The sequence below is a fragment of the Carcharodon carcharias genome, chromosome 5 (assembly GCF_017639515.1).
Source record: "Carcharodon carcharias isolate sCarCar2 chromosome 5, sCarCar2.pri, whole genome shotgun sequence".
Taxonomy (NCBI): domain Eukaryota; kingdom Metazoa; phylum Chordata; class Chondrichthyes; order Lamniformes; family Lamnidae; genus Carcharodon; species Carcharodon carcharias.
In genome coordinates, this window is record NC_054471.1 from 186877951 (window position 1) to 186898202 (window position 20252).

The window sequence follows — 20252 nt, forward strand, 5'->3', positions numbered from 1 at the left end:
AAAGGCAAGAAATCACTTGTGAGAACCATGTACAGGACCCCTAATAGTAACCACATGGTAGGGTGGAGTACAAATGAAATAATGGGAGCTTGTTAGCAAGGGACAGTGATAATCATTGGAGATTTTAATCTACATATAGACTGGAAAAGGTAACCTAGATGAGTTCATAGAATGTTTCAGGGATAAGTTTCTTAGAACAGCATATTCTGGAGCCAACCAGAGAGCAGGCTATACTAAACCTGGTATTGTGCAACAAAATGGGGTTAATTAATCTCATAGTGAAGGCGTCTATAGCGAACAGTGACCATAATAGGATTGAATTTTACATTCCGTTTGAGAGAGAGAGGTGTGGGCCCAAGACCATGTTTTTAAACTTAAATAAGGGCAATTATGAGGGCATGAAAGCAGAGCTGGCTAAAGTGAATTGTCAAATTAGGCTAAGGGATAGGTCAACAGAGGTGCAGTGGCAAACATTTAAGGGGTTATTTCAGAATACACAGCATTGATATATTCCAACGAGTAAGAAAAAACCCAAGGGACAGACACGCACCATCTATGGTTAACAAGAAAAGTTATAGATAGTATCAAACTTAAAGAAAAAATATATAATTGTGCAAAGATAGGTGGAAGGCCAGAAGATTGGACAGAATATAAGGAACAGCAAAAGATGACTAAAAGATTAATAAGGGAAAAATTAGGGTACAAGAGAAAGCCAGCCAGAAATATAAAAACAGTAACTTGGAGTTGCAGGCCGACAAGTCCCCTGGTCCTGACAGACTTCATCCTAGGGTCATGAAAGAAGTGGCTAGTGAGATAGTTGATGATTTGATTTTAATTTTTCTGAAACTCCCTAGATTCGGGAAGGTCCCATTAGATTTGAAGATAGCAAATGTAACTCCATTATTCAAAAAGGGAAGAAGACAGAAAGCAGAAACTACAGGCCCGTTAGCTTGACGTCTGCCATAGGGAAAACGTTAGAAGCTATTATTAAAGAAGCTATAGCAGGGCATTTGGATATGTCCAACGTAATCAGGCAGAGTCAACATGGTTTTGTGAAAGGGTAATCATGTTTAACCAACTTATTGGAGTTCTTTTGAGAAAGTAACATATGCTGTGGATAAAGAGGAACCGATAAGATGTACTGTACTTAGATTTCCAGAAGGCATTTGATAAAGTGCCACATCAAAAGCCATTGTGGAAAATAACGGCTCATTGTATAGGGGGTATCATATTAGCATGGGTAGAAGATTGGCTGGCTAACAGGATGCAGAGAATGGGTATAAATGGGTCTTTTTCAGGTTGGCAAGATGTAATGAGTGGTGTGCCACAGGGATCAGTGCTGGAACCTCAACTGGTCACAATTTGTACAAATGACTTGCATGAAGGGATGGATAGGATGGTTGCCAAATTTGTTGATGACATAGGTAGGAAAGTAAGTTGTGAAGAGGACATAAGGAGGCTACAAAAAGTATCGGTTAAGTGAGTGGGCAAAGATCTAGCAAACCAAGAATAATGTGGGAAAATGTGAAATTGTCCATTTTGGCAGGAAGAATAAAAGAGAAGCATATCTAAATAGAGATTTCAGAGCTTGGATGCAGAGGGATCTGGGTGTCTTAGTGGATGAGTTACAAAAGGCGAGCATGGAGGTACAGCAAGTAATTAGGAAAGTTAATAGAATGTTATCATTTAGAACCATAGAAAAGTTACAGCACAGAAGGAGGCCATTCGGCCCATTTGTCCACGCCAGCCGGAGGACACCCAGGTGCCTTTTCTAATCCCACCTTCCTGCACCTGGCCCATAGCCCTGCAGTTTACAGCACTTTAGGTGCAGATTCAGGTACTTTTTAAAAGAGTTTCTGTCTCTACCACCAACTTGGGCAGCGAATTCCAGACACCCACTGCCCTCTGCATAAAAAAGTTCTTCCTCATGTCCCCCCTACACCTTCTGCCACTTATCTTGAATCTATGTCCCCTGGTTCTTGAATTCTCCATCAAGGGAAATAATTTTATCCTGTCCACTCTATCTATTCCCCTCATAATTTTGTACACCTCAATCAAGTCACCTCTCAGCCTTCTTTGTTCTAAGGAAAATAACCCCAACCTATCCAGTCTCTCCTCGTAGCTACACTTTTCTAACGCTGGCAACATTCTTGTAAACCTCCTCTGCACTCTCTCCAGAGCTATTACGTCCTTCCTGTAATGTGGTGACCAGAACTGCACACAATACTCCAGTTGTGGCCTCACCAGTGTTTTATACAATTCCAACATTATATCCTTACTTTTATATTCTATACCTCTGCCAATGAAGGAGAGCATTCCAAAAGCCGCCTTTACAACCTTGTCTACTTGAACTGCTGCCTTCAGGGACCTATGTACTTGTACGCCAAGATCGCGCACTTCATCTACCCCTCTTAGTATATTCCCATTTATTTTGTAATCCCTGTAACTGTTTGAAGTCCCTAAATGTATAACCTCACACTTGTCTATGTTAAAATCCATCTGCCACTTTACCGCCCACTCCACCAACCCATCTATATCGTTTTGGAGATTATGGCTATCCTCTACACTATCCACTACTTGGCCAATCTTTGTGTCATCTGCAAATTTCCCAATTGTGCCCCCCACGTTCACGTCCAAATTGTTAATATAAAACACAAACAGCAAGGGTCCCAACACCAAGCCCTGTGTAACACCACTTGAGACAACTTTCCATTCGCAAGGGCATCCATCACCATTACCCTTTGTTTATTGCAAGGGAAATTGACTACAAAAGTAGGGAGGTTATGGTTCAGTTATATGGAGCACTGGTGAGACCATATTTAGAGGACTGTGTACAGTATTGGTTACCTTATTTAAGGAAGGATGTAAATGCTTTGGAAGCAGCTTAGAGAAGGTTTACCAGACTAATACCTGGAATGGGCAGGTTGTCTTATGAGGAAAGGTTGGACAGGCTAAGCTTGTATCTACTGGAGTTTAGAAGAATAAGAGGCGACTTGATTGAAACATTTAAGATCTGGAGAAGCCTTGACAGGGTGGATGTGGAGAGGATGTTTCCTCTTGTGGGCGAATCTAGAACTAGAGGTCACTGTTTAAAAATAAGGGGTTGCCCATTTAAAACGGAGATGAGGTGAAATTTTTTCTTAGGGTCGTGAGTCTTTGGAACTCTGTTCCTGAAAAGGTGGTGGAAGCAGAGTCTGAGTATTATTAAGGCAGAGGTGGATAAGTTCTTGGTAAGCAAGGGGGTGATAGGTTATCAGGGGTATTCGCGTTGCAGGTTTGAGTTACTATCAGATCAGCCATGATCTTATTGAATGGCAGAGCAGGCTCAAGGGGCCGAATGACCTATTCCTACTCCTTGTTTGTATGAACGTATGTAATGATGGAACAGGTTTGAAGGGCCAGATGGCTTACTTTCTGCTTCTATTCCTTATGTTCACCTGCAACAGTGCATATCCTTATAAATATATTGTTACAAATTATAGGTCTCCCATAGACACTAGTTATGTTTCTGGGAACTCTTCTCAGTGCTCCCTCTAAGGCCACTATATCGTTCGTGAGGTGTGCTGTGCAGTACTCCAGATGTGCTTTAAAGCCAAAGCATGACTTCTATTCCCATGTATTGCTGGCCTCCAGATATAGAGGCCAGCATCCAATCACGTTTTTGATTATTTTCTGTATTGCGTTGGTAGTACTTGGTATTTAAAGGCATGGATCAAGCTTCTTTAATGAGCACAATTTCAGTATCCCTTCGTAATTCAAAGCCCTGATCCCAATACCTGTTGTTTTCACTCCTCTTTGAAACCTTCCCAATAACCCTCTGCAGAGGGTATACAAAACTGTGCAGTATTTTGCAAATATTACCTCAGCAGTGAGCTGCAATAAGTTTAGGATGTTTTGCCATGAGTTGTAATAAGACTTTCTTGAAATAATCCCAGTACTTGTTTAGTCTTGTTGATAACATCCAATTTTAAATGTTTTTTTGAGTGATCAGCAATCACACCTTTTAGTTTTTCTTTGTTAAAGGAAATAATTTCATTATATCAATTTGTTTCATATTTCCTTTTTTGTGGAGGATGCTGAAATGAGGAAGAAAATAACTTTATCTTATAGGATGCTCCTCATTTTCAACTGGAAGCATCCTCCACATGCAACAACACCCAGTCAGCCTTTTTGGGGCATATTTTGCATAATTGTTTCAATCATGTTCCAACTTTTAGCTTTTCTTGGGTAACAAATTAGAAACACCGTGGGTCATTAGGGTGAAGTCCCTTTAAGACTTTTAACATGGTATGATCCACGTGGACCTTCACCCTTTTGATTTTTCCCATTGGTAACCTAGGCTTACTCCTATTGATATGTGAAGGATGCTTCCCTTTGAAGAATGAGGAAGATCCTATGAGGTGGGTAATTTAACTTCTTATTCCTGTACAGTCACTTAGTTACTGAGTTTAATGTGATGGTCTTTGACAGCACCACAAAAAATAAAAATGCTGAAACCTTGCTTACTACTTGGGGGAAACATTGCCAAAGTATTTTTCTAGATTCATTTAGATTCAGGTTTCTGATTTAACTGGAATGGAGGTTCTATAAAGGTTGAGTAACATTACAGAATTCCTAATATAGTTTCCCTGCAAAAGTTTGGTAAGTTTTCTGAGTTTGCTTGTTAAGTAATTTTTGGTACTGTAATGGAACCATTTCAGTGACATGTGATGTTGCAATTTATTTCCAGTTAGAACAGATTGTTTGTCTTAGCACTAATTATTTTGTGCAATTCTGTTAAACAGCTGCAGCAGCTTCGGCTGGTGGGACAGCAAGCAATTTAGCAGCAGCAGCAAATGGCCTTTTCCGTCCAATTGGAACTCAACAACAACAACAACAGCAGCAGCAGCAACAGCAAAACAACAATTTGCAATCAAACTCATTTTATGGCAGTAGCTCCCTGTCAAATAGTTCTCAGAGCAGCTCTTTGTTCTCTCATGGACCAGGTCAACTGGGCAACACATCGCTTAGCTTTGGAAGCACTAACTCTCTGGGTGCTGCTATTGGCTCAGCACTTGGAGGGTTTGGATCAGCAGGTAAACAATTCCTGAATAACCTCTGTGTGTCTGCACTTAACAACTCAAAATAGTCAACCACTCTCTTTTGGAGTAGTTTTTGTCAGCCAGTCACAATGTGGTAACATCAAACTTCTATCTAGTACCACCTGAGCAGTAGGCAGGAATAAAATTGGCCCCTGTTAATTGGAAATAGTGAATAGTTTTAACCATAATTTTGGCTGAAAAAATTATTTGTAATGTTAAACAATATAAAAATCAACAGTTAAATGTATTGTCAGTTTTGCATACAACCTTCTGGCATGCCTACAGGACAAAATGTACACATCTGTGAAAACATGTTTTGAATGTTCCATTCCTACTCAAGTGTATGTGCAGATGTTGGCATGATTTGCCTTTGATCCAGTGACTGTATAGCTTTTGGTTTTTCCAAGGCTTATTTATTTGGCCCTTTACTTGCCAAATTCAAGATTTGCATTGAATGTCAGTATTCTTCATTACAACATAAAAATGTATGGTGTACAAAGTTGATAAGAGTCCAGTGCAGTAATCTTGTTTGGTGCAAGGTTATCCTGAAGCAAGAAAGTTAAACAGTTTGTTGGTCACAGTCACCTGAGTGCTACGTTCTTAAATGTTTCCAGATTGTGGGTATTAATGTTTTTGCAATCAGGGAAGACCAACAAATCTTTCCTTTTTTCATTAATCCCAACCCTATCAACCTGTTTTCTCACCATATCTTTCAACCACCTCTTTTCAGAAACATCTCTGCTTCTTGAACCTATTTAAACTATTCATTTCAGTGAACTCACTGACAACCTATTGCACAAATCTAAATGTTTTGCAGAAGACAAGTTTCGTCTGACTTCCCTTCTTATTTCTAAATATCTTTTTAGCTTTTCATCTGTTTTCTTTATCGTAATAATCTTCACAAAAATTAGAATCTCCTCTTTTTCAAACAGGCGTAGGCAACTTTGTTCATATTTTCTTTTAATCATATGACACACAATCTTGGATGATTATCATTGCAAACTGCTCAGGGCAATAGCATCCATCATATACTTAACTAGAGAGAATTCATGGACTAGTGAGCCTGTTCACTCTACAATCATAAAACCTCTTTTGCAACTAATTATTTGCTATTTTAATTGCATATAAACTTTGTGCTGACTGTTCGGTACACTTGTACACATTAGTACTTCGATTTTGTTTATAACAAGCAAATCTGCGTGACAATTCCTTTTAACATGGATTTTGATTCAGTGACAAAGCGACGCCCCTTGCTGCTTACCTCAAAGAAAGCTGCCCAGAAAGGCCTAGCAATCCCTGTCATATGACTTTGCCTTTTACTGACGTTACTTTGATCCTGGCTTCAGCTTAAGGGCACTCCAGGCATCTAGCAACCTTGGCTGCTTAGCCTACTTGATATCAATCCCACTGAAAAATTCTCACAGACTGCAAACCAGGAAGTAAAAACCACTGATTACTGTTCAGTCTTTAATCGTTTTACCTAGAACAAAATAAAAATTAAAACATCGCATGAGATTAAGGTAGAAGCTGTGATATGTCATAAACTTTACAAAAACTCATTTTTATTTTAAGAGCATTTTTAATCGTAGTGGAGAAATTTGACACTCTGCAAATATAAAATTAGATTTTCAGGGCCATGGAAGTTGTTGAGCAGTAATAACAAATTTAATATGCTGTTGAAAATCCAATTATGCCTCATTCATCAAGGCATAACTTTTTCAAAGGGTTTTTGTAATAGGGTCAGTAGTGAAAAAATGGAAGCTCGCATCAATTCAGGTGATCTCAGATTTCTTTCTGCGAGCATTTCAGTGACCCCAGTGGAGTAGCAAGGAATCACTGCCAGCAACTTCTGGATTTCAACTTTTAACTGTGCATGTGTGGATGCCAGAAGTTTCTGTTAGTTTCACAGCTGTAATTACAGTGAGTGCTGATGGTTTCAATGTCATTATAACTGCAATAGTTGGGCCGTACGCTTGATTCTTTGTTCCAAAGTTATTTTACATTTACCTACATTCAGCTAACTTATTGGTTTAATCATTATAAAGATCCAAATGCTTGAGAGTCTGATTTCACTGTTTTCCAGTATTGGAACTCATTCCTGCTCCTGCATATGGTTTTGTGATTACTTGCCTGAGAATTAATCATCAGTGTACTACATTGTCAATGCTTCTTGAAAATCCAACAATTTACCAGTTGCGCTTTATTTGTCTGCCATGTCTCTTTAAAACTCTAGTAAGTCATTTATACATGACTTCTTCTCCCTGAATCTATGCTGCCTATCTTCTTTGTTTAAAGAAATACTTTTTAGGTTCTCCTTCACTAGGTTGGCTTTTGAAACTCATTTCATGCTTTAAATTATAACCTTGCATGTTGTACTTCTTTTAAAAAAAGGTTACAATCCATAAAAAATATTAATTTTCAAAATTCCCATCTTTAGAAAGTGTTTCAATTATTGTCCAGTGGATGTAAATCAGCCTAATTTAAAAGGCGTAAAAGCTAACAACGAGAAATAGAAATTCAGCTGGAAGCTTAATAAATATTCTTACCTCACTCATAGACACACACAATATATTTCTAAGGTTAAACAGTTTGTGGCGACTCAAATGTTCTGATATCATTATATGCAGTTACCAGCTCCATACCCAAAACCTATTTTAATATCCTGTTCTTACAGTTGGTAGTTCTGGAAGCAGCAATGTATCTAGAAGAGATTCATTGTCTACTAGCTCTGATCTGTACAAACGACCAAACAGCAGTCTGGCTCCTATAGGTCAGCAGTTCTACAGCAGCTTGGGATTCTCCTCCTCGCCTGGTCCAATTGGCATGCCCCTTCCTAGCCAGACTCCTAGTCACTCTTTGACACCACCTCCATCCCTCTCCTCGCATGGGTCTTCATCTAGTCTTCATCTTGGTATGTTTGCTATTATGTTACGTATAAAAATGTGTTTAAACAAGTAATTTAGCATTCGGGTTTTCAGTCCAGCTGTCCTCCTGAACTGGTTTTATATTGGTGAGCAATCCTTTTGTATCTCATTAGTGTTTGGCCTTTGTACACAAAATACAATGCCCTTTGGATGCTGTTGATTTGGATTCAAAAAAATGAAAGGCCATATGTCAACGCTTTCACAAAACTTAGTTTTTGTGCTCAGTTCTGTGTACTTGGCTGTACCAGTTAAAAATACCAAACTGGGATAAGTAGTTTGTTAAAAGCAAAACTCTAAAAGATTTCCTTTATTGGAATTTAGTGAACTATTATCAACTTATGCAACAAAGTCAAAGAATAGAGAAAATCCTCCTATTTCCCCTCTAAGCAATTTAATATATTATCAGAATCTTCCAAAAAAAATCCTTAAAACATTCTATTTATATCTGCTCTACTGCTGATGAAGTTGATCACTTCACTGTTTGACATTTGTTTATTCCTGGCACAGTTTCATTCATTTTTCAGTTTATCAACACGTGTTTTCACTGCAGGTGGACTGACAAATGGCAGCGGTCGATTCATCTCTGCAGCACCTGGTGCTGAAGCTAAAAGTCGCAGTGGGATTGGTTCATCAAGTCTGTTCAGTTCGAGTAGCCAGCTGTTTCCTCCCTCGCGTCTTCGCTATAGCAGATCTGATATTATGCCTTCAGGTCGTAGCAGGCTGCTGGAAGACTTCAGAAATAATCGTTTCCCCAACCTTCAACTGCGTGACCTGGTTGGTCACATAGTTGAATTCTCCCAGGACCAACATGGCTCCAGGTAAACTAATTTGTGGAAATCTATTTTTTAAAAGTGGATGTATGTTCCTAATTTCAAAACTATTGATTAAGATCAGCAGCATGAATTTTGTTTCAACAAGGTTGGTGGTGTCAACGACATTCACTTGAGTTCAGGTGGCCTAAACAGATAACCTGTTTTACTCTCTCTTTTCTGATCCAATCTTCTCAGTGTGCATTTGTCAGAGAAAGGCACTAAAGTCATTTGGTGCACATTATTTTGTCTCATTGTTTTAAAATAAATATGTAGTTATATCAAACCTATAGCACAGAAACAAGTTATTCAGCCCAGTTGGCCTATGCTGACATTTATGTTTCACATGAGTCTAGTTCCACCCTTCATCTATCTAACCCACCAGTATACCCTTCTATTCCTTTCTCTTTTGTGCTCATCTGGCTTCCCCTTAAATATTTCTACTACTTGCCTCAGTTGTTCCTTCTCGTAATAAGCTGCTCCTGAAGTTACTTTCGGATTTATTAATGACTATTGCATATTTATAATCTCTAGTTTTGGTGTCTCTCCCAAGTAGAAACATTTTCTCCATGTCCACCATAATCAGATCCTTTCATTATCTTAGAGACCTCGTCCAGGTCATCCTTCAGCTTTCTGCCCAGCCTGTTCAGTCTTTCTTGATGGTCTTAACTTCTCAGTTCTGGTATCACCCTTGTGAATCCTTTTTGCACCCAATGCCCCTGTCTTTTTTTTTAACAATGCGGAGACCAGAACTTGTTCACAATACTTCAAGCTGCCTCTGAATCACAGGTTTCTGGGTTCAAGTCCCGCTCCAGGGCCTGAGCACAAAAACCAAGTATGATACCCAAATCAGTACGGAGGGAGTGCTGCACTAATGGAGGAGCTTTCTTTTTCTATTCATTTGTGGGATGTGGGTGTCGCTGCCTAAGCCGGCAGTTATTGCCCATCCCTAAACCCTTGGGAAGTTGGTGGTGAGCTGCTTTCTTGAACCGCTGCAGTCTGTGTGGTATAGGTAGATCAACAGTGCTTTTAGGGAGGGAGTTCCAGGATTTTGACCCAGAAACAGTGAAGGAATGGTGATATATTTCCCAGTCAGGATGGTGAGTGGCTTGGAGGGGCACTTTTGGATGTGATGTTAAAATGAGGCCCCATCTGTTTGCTCGGGTGGATGTGAAAGATCCCATGGTATGATTTTGAAGATGAGCAGGGGAGATATACCTCATATCCTAGCCAATATTTATCTCCCACAATCACAAAAATCGATTCTGTGGTCATTATCACATTGCTGTTTATGGGAATTTGTGTGTTATTTGCTGCTTTTCTTACATTATAACAATGACTACACTTCAAAAGTGCTTCATTGGTTGTAAAGAGCTTTGACATCTGGTGATTGTGAAAAGTACTATTTAAATACCTGGCTTTTTAGTACTCCAAGTGTGTTCCATTTAAGTTTAACGTAGCACTTCTGTTTTTCAATTTTTCAATTTTATTCTTCTAGAAATGAACCACAGTGTTTGGTTTGGTTTTTAAGTGGGCCTTGCCAAGCTGTCTTGCTACTTTTATTGATTTTTGTATCTGTACCCCTTGATCCCTTAACTTCTGTACCCTAAATAGGCTCTTATTATCTAAGACTTCTGTATTTTATATTTCTGAGAAGCCCACTTACCCTCATGAAAGTTCTAAGAAAGCCATGTACTTCATTGTAAGGATGAGTGTTACCATCAAAGAACAGTATTGTTCTGCACTTGAGAACAAGAGAGTACTTATTTTGGGCAGTAACCAAACAGCCTGGGCATCTCAGCTATGTAAAGAGCTCATCTCTGTAGTGAGATGAAGTAACTTAATTATATGTTTTAAACAAGAATTACAGTAAAATGCATTTTAAAACGCTATAAGTGTAGAGCCAACTTCATTCTCTTTTTGGGATTGGTAGATTCATCCAGCAAAAGTTGGAGCGAGCTACACCTGCAGAACGCCAGATGGTTTTCAGTGAGATCCTGCAAGCAGCATACCAACTGATGACTGACGTGTTTGGAAATTATGTAATACAGAAATTCTTTGAGGTAACTATATTTTCTGAAATATATATTGGTGTTAGGCGGGGAAGGGGGGGAGTTAATTTAAACAACACTAATTTCTCCTCTCGCCACCCATCCATGAACAGAAGGTATTTTTGATTTGTTTCCCTCTTTATAAGCGGTGGCATATTTCCCAACCCCTCGGTTTTTGTATGATCCCACTTGCTATTAATAACCCCAAAGCAAACTTGAGATAGGGAGATCGTAAAAAAAAGGGTTAGTTCATTGCAAACATTCAATCCGCAAGAGGAGGGTCGCAACTTCACCTCCGCAGTCAGACAGTAGAGAGGGATAGAGAAAATAATGTTTTTTGTACAGAGACCACAGAAGCTAAATATTGGTTCACGTGAGTCCCAGAGTCCAGAATCAAAGTCCATTGAGGTATTCCTTCACGGAGGTCAGAGGGCTGAAAACCAATATCGTATAATTCACTTTTCCGGTGGTGTGGACTTCACAAGATGTCTTGTTGGCGATGGAACAGAAATTCCAACAGAAACATTGTAGATGGGGCCAGGTGTTCAACTGGGCAGAGCTCCTTTTCTGAGAGTCTGCTAGTCAGATGGTAAACAGCAGACTGAGCTTTTCAGTTCAGCAAGGCAATATTACTTATTCCACAAGCCAGATGCCCATGTCACAAGACTCCCACATCTCCTCCATCTTTGACAAAGGATGTGTATCCATCCCTCAGTGCCATGTGTATCTGGATTCCAACAATCGTTAAATGTTTCAGCTATTAGGAATTGAAAGGACGTTGCTAGGCCTTAGTGTTAGCAGATGATCCACCTCCTTCTGGCCAGCCTGGGTCATTAAATGCAGATGGCCTTTGTGCAGCTGTCTTTGAAGTTGGAATGTGCAGTCCACAGGTGGTTGTTAGTGGCCCCTCAGAGATAATGAGGTGTGGGTTTTCTTAAAACTGCCAGGTGGCTTTTTTTGTCCTGGGGTGATAGGCACATTTTCAGCCATTTTAAAGGCCTTTCTTCAGTTTTAAAAATTTTAGAAAAAATGGTGAACATATCTATATTTTATAAAATATACAGTGTGAAGCCTTAGTCCCTCACAGTGGACACCTGCAGCTTTGATGCAAAGCTGTTGCCACAATAGAATGCGCATCGCCATCCTGCCCCGTAAATGCACCTTCCCCACATTTGCTGTTTGATGAAGAGGCATAAATTCGCTAGCCCGCCACCTATGGTAGAAGGGGAAGGATTATTAAGTAGGCAGGTTGAAGTTGCACCTAGTTTTAGCAGTGAAATTGCATCTCCTGAGAACAAGGTGTATGTAGGCATTGCTGGCAAGGCCACATTAATAGCCGATCCTTAGTTGTCCTGAAAAGCTGGTGGGTCTTTTTGCGTCATTGCTATTCTTGGTTAGTGGTGTTGCTCCCACAGTGGTGTTGGTAAGAATTTCCAGAATCTTTGCCCAGCAGTGATGAAGGAATGGTAATGCATATCCAAATCAGAGCGTTCCCTCAGCATTGCTGCTGTTCCCCTTAGTGGCAGAGGTTCAGGCAATGCTGTCAAGGTAAGTTTGTTGAGTTGTTGCAGTACACCCTGTAGATCATACATATTGCAGCCACAATGTGCCAGTGATGAAGATGGAGTACCCACCCAGGCAAGGGCTGCATACTGTTGACTTAAGATTCATATATGGTGAAGAAATTTTGAGGGAAGAGGAACTAAGCCACTTGTTACCTAGTCTCTTGTCTTGCACTTATAACCATAGCCATTGTGTTCATATGACTGACCAGTTAAGCTTCTAGACAGTGGTGACCTATATGATGTTGATATTGAGAGGACTTGGTGATTGTGGTGCCATTGAAACTCATGGGGAGGTAGTGGGCTTTTCAATTTAAGATGGTTATTGTCTGGTACTTGTGTAGTTTAAATGCTGCCTGCCACTTGTCAAGCTAAGCCTGGGTGTTATCCAGCTTCTTCTGTACGCTAGCATGAAGTGCTTCATTTTTTAAGAATTGTGAATTCAGGTGAGCACTGGAGCCGTCGGTGAATAGTTCCATCCCTGAACTTATTATTGATAGGGTGGTGGAAGATAATTAGGCTGCGCATGCTTCCCTGAAGAACTCTTGCATGGGGCTCTAATGACTTGCCTTCAATAACACAGCCATGTTCTTGTTTTTAATCCACATGTATTGAACTTAATGCAGCTGATTTGGTTGAATACATAAAACAGCAACAAATCACAACTGCCATATATCAACTCTTACTTTGTCCATGCTTTTACTAGGCTTCATGTTCTAACTCTCATATCCCTAACCCTGTGCTTAACTCCCTATTCTTTGTTCTGTGGCCCACTTAACCGCTCCAGTCTCAGTCGAGTCCTGTAATGCCATGGGCAATGTTACAGGAAGTTAGAGTGGGTATAGAATTCCTTTAAAATAGATTAGAGGACTAATGTGCACTATAACTACTCATCACTGATGTGTCACATAGTGACAGTGTACCAGCTGATTCTATAATAGATCACTATGAATTTGTAAATTCTTAAAATGTTAAATGGGCAAATATGCAACATTATTAGGGGGATTTCCCTACTAATTCTGCAAATGTACTTCTAGAACTTTTGAGTTAAAAGCTTATTTGTGTCCCATGTATAGTTCATGTACTCTTCTATTTAAATTTTTGCTGTAAGGTCTGGTGTGAGTGATACATTTCTGTGCAAAATCTGCAGAGGATTATTTGATTATAATTTGTAAAATTGATTTACCTTGCCCAGTTATATTCTGGAACAATTTGTATGGCTCTAACATTATCAAAAAATAGTGGGAGTTTATGGGTGGGAGGATTGATTTTCCTTAAATCCACCCCTCTTCCCCAGAGCCCAGTGCACAGCCAGTGTATGATTAAGATTCAGCAGCTATTGTTTTACAGACTTGTTTGAAAATTATTTAGTTGTATGTTTATATCAGCCCCATTACCTAACTTCTGGCTCATGATATTCACTCTGCCTGCAGTACAGAGAGGTGTAAGAAAGTCCAACCTCCTATGGTATTAATTTAACTCGTCCACTGTTGAGGAAGGGATCGATTCAGAAGCCTGAACCAGGAGCAAGTAGCACTATTCAGAGACACAAAATATTGCAATTTTTCAGATGTTGGATCCATATTTGTATATTTCAGTTTGCCTTGAGATTTATGGTTTCATTTTAATATTTTCAGTTTGGAAGCTTGGATCAGAAGCTAGCTTTAGCTCAGCGTATCCGCGGCCATGTTTTACCCTTGGCCTTACAGATGTATGGTTGTCGTGTTATACAGAAAGCATTAGAATCCATATCAGCAGACCAGCAGGTAATTGTAAGTTTGAACAGATTTTTTTTTGCTCTAAGTTAATTGTTAATAGAAACTTGAATAAATCATTGCAGAAATATTAATGTTTCAAGATTTTTCCAATGAATTAAATTTTGTAGTTTTTAAATAGTCCTCTCCTCAATGCAGAATGATATGGTAAAGGAGCTGGATGGTCACGTTTTAAAATGTGTTAAGGACCAAAATGGAAACCACGTTGTTCAAAAGTGCATAGAGTGTGTGCAGCCTCAATCTCTGCAGTTCATTATTGATGCTTTTAAAGGGCAGGTAAGCAGATTTTTGTTGCCTTATGCCCACAGGGGCCTATTTTATAAGCTAGGAAAACTATATCAAATTAGAAGCTATTTCATAAATGACTTCAAGGCGTGATTTCAAATATGCAATTGTATTAATAAAAATGGTTTGCCATTAACACGTTGACCTTGTACTTCACTATTGTATCTTACCCCAGGTGTTTGAGCTGTGATATAAAATAATGGCATGCGAATTGACTAGATTTTTTTTTGAGAGCTGATATCAATAGAATCAGAAAACTGTTTGGAAAACTCATCCTGAATGACCAGATAGCGTAAGATGGAGCATAAAAATGATGTGTAGGACAGATGTTAGGTTAATAATACCAAGTGAGAATCAGGCTGAATTTGGAAATTCAGGGAAATGAAAAAATAAATCATAAAAGCAAAGAGAGGATGAGAAGAGACTAGTAACGTGAAGGGGAATCCAAAATTCTTCTATAGGCATATAAATAATAACAAGATAGAAAGAGGAAAGGTAGGGCTGATTAGGAACCAACAAGGAGATTACGTAGAGGGGCACGGTTAAGATACTAAATGAGTGTTCCATCTGGCGTACCATGGAAGAAGATGCTGCCCAAGTCATAGTGAAACAGGAGGCAGTTGAGATATTGATGATCAAGGTATTAGGACGGCTAGATGTAAGACGCCCTAGGACACTAGGGTGTACTAGTGCATGAACCTCAAAAGGCTATGTGCAGGTACAGCAAGTAATTAAGAAAGCTAATGGAACGTTATTGTTTATTGTGAGGGGAATTGATTGCAAAAGTAAGGGGGTTATGTTTCAGTTGTACAGAGCACTGGTAAGACCACATGTGGAGTACTGTGTATAGTACTGGTCTCCTTATTTAAGGAAGATGTAAATGCGTTAGAAGCAGTTCAGAGGCTGTTTACTAGACTAATACCAGGGGGAATGGGCAGATTGTCTTATGAGGAAGGGTTGGACAGGTTAGGCTTGTATCCACTGGAGTTTAGAAGAGTAAGAGGCGACTTGATGGCAACTTTTGAGATCCTGCGGGCCCTTGACAGAGTGGATGTAGAGAAGATGTTTCCTCTTGTGGGAGAATCTAGAACCAAGGGTCACTGTTTAAAAACAGTCGCTCAGACAGATGAAGAGAAATTTTTTCTCTCCAAGGGTCAAGGATCTTTGGAATTCTCTTCCTCAAAAGGCAGTGAAAGCAGAGTCTTTGAATATTTTTAACGTAGAGCTAGATAGATTCTTGATTAACAAGGGGGCGAAAGGTCATTGGGGGTAGGCAGGAATGTGGGGTTGAGGTTACAGCCAGATCAGCCATGATCTTATCGAATGGCGGAGCAGGCTCCAGGGTCCGAGTGGCCTACTCCTGTTCCTATTTCGTATGTATGTACTTAAAGTTGATAAGTCACCAGGACTGGCGGGTTTGCATCTGAGGATGCTGAGGGAAGGAGGGTTGAAAATTGTTAAAGTACTAGACAATCTTCGACGGGCTCCTTGGATATGGGGATGGTGCCAGAGGACTGGGTAAATTGCAAATGTTAAACCTTATTCAAAAAAGGATTTAAGAATAAACCCAGCAACTACAGGTCAATCAGTTTAACCTTGCTGGTGGGAAAACTTTATAGATACAAATCCAGGACAAAATTAACAGACACTTGGACAAGTGTGGATTAAGTAGGGAAAACCAGCACGAATTTATTAAAGGCATGGTTCACTAACTTGATTGAGTTTTTTGATGAGGTAACAGATGTTTGATGTAAGTATATGGACTTTCAAAAAAGCGTTTCATAGTGCCACATTACAGACTTGCCAGCAAAGTTGCAGCCCATAAAATAAAAGAGAAAGTGGTGGCATTGATACGAAGTTGGCTGAAAGACCTAGTGGTGAACAGTTGATCTTCAGACTGGAACTAGGTATACACTGGGGTTCCCTGGGGAGCACTGGAGCCACTGCTTTTCTCAATCTATATAAATGGCTTAGACCTGGGTAGGTAAGGCATAATTTTAAAATTTGAAGACGGCACAAAACTATGAACTGTGAGGAGGATAGTGATTGATTTCAAGAGGACAGAGGCTGGTGGAATGGGTGGACGCGTGAAGTAAAACTTAATGCAGAGAAGTATGAAGTGGTGCATTTTGGTAGAAAAAATGAAAGGCAATATAAAATAAAGGGCACAGTTCTGAAGGGGATGCAGCAAGAGAGAAACCTGGAGGTTTATGTGCACAAATCATTGAAAGTGGCAGGGCAGGTTGAGAAAGTGGTTAAAAAGACATAAAGAATCCTGGAATTTATAAATACGTGCATAGAGTACGAAAACAATGTCATGCTGAACCATTATAAAGCCATGGTTCAGCCTCAACTGGAGAATTGTGTCCAATTCTGGGCACTGCACTTCAGAAAGGGCTTGTGAAGGCTTTTGAAAGGGTGCAGAAATGATTCATGAGAATGGCTCTAGGGATGAGGGACTTCAGTTAAGAGAAGCTGAGATTGTTCTACTTGGAGAAGAGAGGAGATTTGATTGAGGTGCCCAAAATCATGAGTGGCTTACACAGAGTAGATAGCAAGAAACTGTTCCCATTGGCAGAAGGGTTGAAAACCAGAGGACACTTGATTAAGGTGATTGGCAAAGGAACTAATGGTGAATTGAAAAAATTTTTTGTGCAGCAAGTGGTTAAGATCTGGAATGCACGGAAGAGTGTGGTGATGATGGATTCAATTGTGGCTTTCAAAAGGAAATTGAATAACCACTTGATATTTGCATTGCTATGGTGGAAGAGCTGGAGAGTGTACTAGTCGAGTTGCTCTTGCTGCGAGTTGGCATTCACAAACCAGGCCAAATGGCCTCCTAAGCCATAATGCTTCTGTAATTAGGCTAGCGTTACTCACAAGGACAAATTTTTCAAAACCATTGTTCCAGTTAGGAACCTCACCTGCCAGGAGTGCATAACTAAGAAATTATAGTGAGGTTATTGTAATTTTCTGTCAGTTAATTTTAATTGCAAGAGCATTACAAGAAGAATGCTCACACTTTCTCAGTATGCACTCCTAGTTGGTGAGACTTGATGCCAGGAATACACATTTGTAAAATTGGCTCCATAGAGTGGGAGACTGCTGTACTCAGCACTTGCTTACCCTTGCATGTCCCCAATGGATTTATTTAGGTTGGCAAGATAGTTACAGGTAATCAGTGTGAAAACAAGATTTTTCATTGGAACAATGCTATCAGAAAAATAAGTGCCGCCACTCATTTTGAAATGTACAATGATTTGTATTTTGAGAGATTTCTATAGTGGAGGAATGACAGTTGAAGAAACCACTTTTTCCTTGTGAACATGTTGGCTCTATCAATCTGAAGTAGCACCTGATGGGATGAATTATATTTGGAGTACAAGATATCCCACTTAAGCGCATGTCTGGTAAAAGAATAGCCCGATTAACTGAACAAAATAGTATAATATGTATTTTTTCTTCAAATACTCATGTTATAATTGAGATTAATTCTAAAAGTTTTCCAACAAACATCAAAAAAGTCACCTCCATGGGTGAGCACTTTCTCCCTATGAACTCAAATGTAACCCTACGTGTAAAGTAATCTGCGTAAAACTTGAACTACATCACACATCAGTTCAGGTAAATAGCTGTCAGTCAACAACAATGCTTTCATAACAGAAAAAACTAACAACAGGTTTAATCAATAAATAAATACTTATCGAAGATGGCCTGTAGTCGATTCAAGTAGTCACTTGTTAGTACAGAACCTGTGTACTGTCGAAGAATAGAGACATGCTATCAAAGCTTTTTGCCCTGCACTCATCAGGACAGATGCAACAGTGCCAAATATCTAAGGGAATAACAATTCATCTTGCAAGAGAAAAAGGTACTGATTGGTTGGCAAGTTGACTCTGGTCAAGTCATTACCATGGAGCAGGGACAACTGTTGTACCCCATGCTTTTGTTTAATTCATAAAAAGGTGCAAAACCTGGACAAATTCCTTTTGGCTGCAGAGGACACGTCCCTGCGTATGTAGCTCCTAGCAAGTGTAAGTGAGCTACATTGCAAGCCCAACTGATAATCTTAAATTGGTTGTTAGTGTAGTTCGTAGCACACTTGGGATTGTTCAGCAAGCGCTGTCCAATCGTGGAATTGCATCTAGCGTTGGATATTATGTTCTGAGTTTTGCAAAAACAGGCTGGTTGAATACGGTCAAAACCCTGCCTATTGCAAGCACCCCAAAGGAAGTGTTGATTCCTTAGTGAATCAACAAGATGCAGTCTGTGCAGGATTTATATAGTCATATAACTAAAGAATTGCGTTCTGCCTCTACTGCTAGACAAAATTAAATTAAACCGAAAGTTGGCAGTAGTGAAATGTTTATGCTTAAGATTCCTTTATGATGTCAAGTGATTCTCTATAACCCATGCAGATCAGATTTGCAATGCAAATGCATTGTTTCCCAAAATATTTAAGGTGATGAGCTAACAGGATATAATGGATTATTTGAACAGTAAGCAAGAAATATTAGAGTGGGACATTGGTAGTTAGAAACTTTGCATGTAAAGGTTTGTTGTCATTTCAGAGTGTTGCTTACAGATGTCTTCTATGCATAACTTTGATTTTGTATTTGGTATTTAAAACTAAAAGGTGCAGCAAAGAGATAATAATGGAGAAGATGCTTTATTTATTCCACATGAATAAAGGATCACTACATAAATTCCTTTCTTCTATCCAAATATTGTGCAACTTGTTTAAACAAATTGATCAACCCATTTAAACGAATGGAATAATTGAACAAATTACAACAATGATTTCCCCATCGTCTCCGTAGAGTATCACAAATCAATGATACTGCACAGAAGGAGGTCAGCCCGTTGTGCATGTGCTCTTTGGTAAAGTTATCAAATTAATCCCACTCCCTGCTTTTTTCCCATAGCCATGTAATTTTTTTTCCCTTCAAGTATTTATCCAGTTTCCTTTTGAAAGTTCCTATTGAATCTGCTTACCCCCACAATGCTGCCAACTTTTAGAAAGTCCATTTAAATCACAACAATTCGCTATCTTAAACAAAAGTACTTCTTCGTGTTGCTTCTGTCTCTTAATCTTTTATCTTAAATTTGTGTCCTCTGGTTACCGATTCTTCTGCCACTGGCAACAGTTTCTCTTTATTTACTCTTATCAAACAGTTGATGATTTTGAACAACTGTCAAATCTCCTCTTAACCTTCCCTGCTCTAAGGAAAACAACCCCAGCTTCTCCAGTTTTTCCACATAACCAAAGTCCCTTGGCGCTGGTACCATACTAGTAAATAATTTTTGTACCTTCTGTAAGGCCTTTCTGAAATGTGGTGCCCAGAATTGAACATACTATTTCAACTAAGGCCAAACAAGTGTTTTAAGTGACTGAATTGGTAGTCTCATCACTGAGTCAGGAGATTGTGGTTGAAGTCTAATTCCAGGACACAGTATGGCTGGCAAATCAAGGCTGGCACTCCAGTGCATTACAGTGGGAGTGCTGTACTATTGGAGGTGCAGTCTTTTGGATGAAACATTAAGCCAAGTCCATGTTTGCCCTCTTAAGCTGGACGTAAAAGATCCCAAGGCACTATTTTGAAGAAGAGCAGAGGAGTTATTCCAGTGTCCTGGCTAATATTTATCCTTCAATCAATGTCACTGAAACATTATCTGGTCGTTATGACGATCGTGAGAGCTTGTTGTGTACATATTGGTTGCCCTTTTCCTACGTTACAGCAGTGGCTACACCTCAAAAGTACTGG

The 20252-nt window shown here is 39.5% G+C and overlaps 1 protein-coding gene across 16 annotated transcripts in view; it reads left to right on the forward strand.

Moving 5' to 3' along the window:
- LOC121277910 (pumilio homolog 2) overlaps window positions 1-20252 on the forward strand; it is a 126505-nt gene that overhangs the window by 98774 nt on the left and 7479 nt on the right. For 12 of the 16 annotated variants that reach the window (XM_041187737.1, XM_041187738.1, XM_041187747.1 and 9 more), the window contains 6 exons: window positions 4785-5075; window positions 7756-7992; window positions 8556-8823; window positions 10748-10877; window positions 14065-14199; window positions 14341-14478. In XM_041187737.1, coding sequence (XP_041043671.1) covers window positions 4785-5075; window positions 7756-7992; window positions 8556-8823; window positions 10748-10877; window positions 14065-14199; window positions 14341-14478 — 1199 coding nt within the window. Of the gene's footprint in view, window positions 1-4784; window positions 5076-7755; window positions 7993-8555; window positions 8824-10747; window positions 10878-14064; window positions 14200-14312; window positions 14479-20252 lie in introns of those variants that run through there. The other 4 variants (XM_041187739.1, XM_041187744.1, XM_041187745.1 and 1 more) reach the window with 2 other exon arrangements.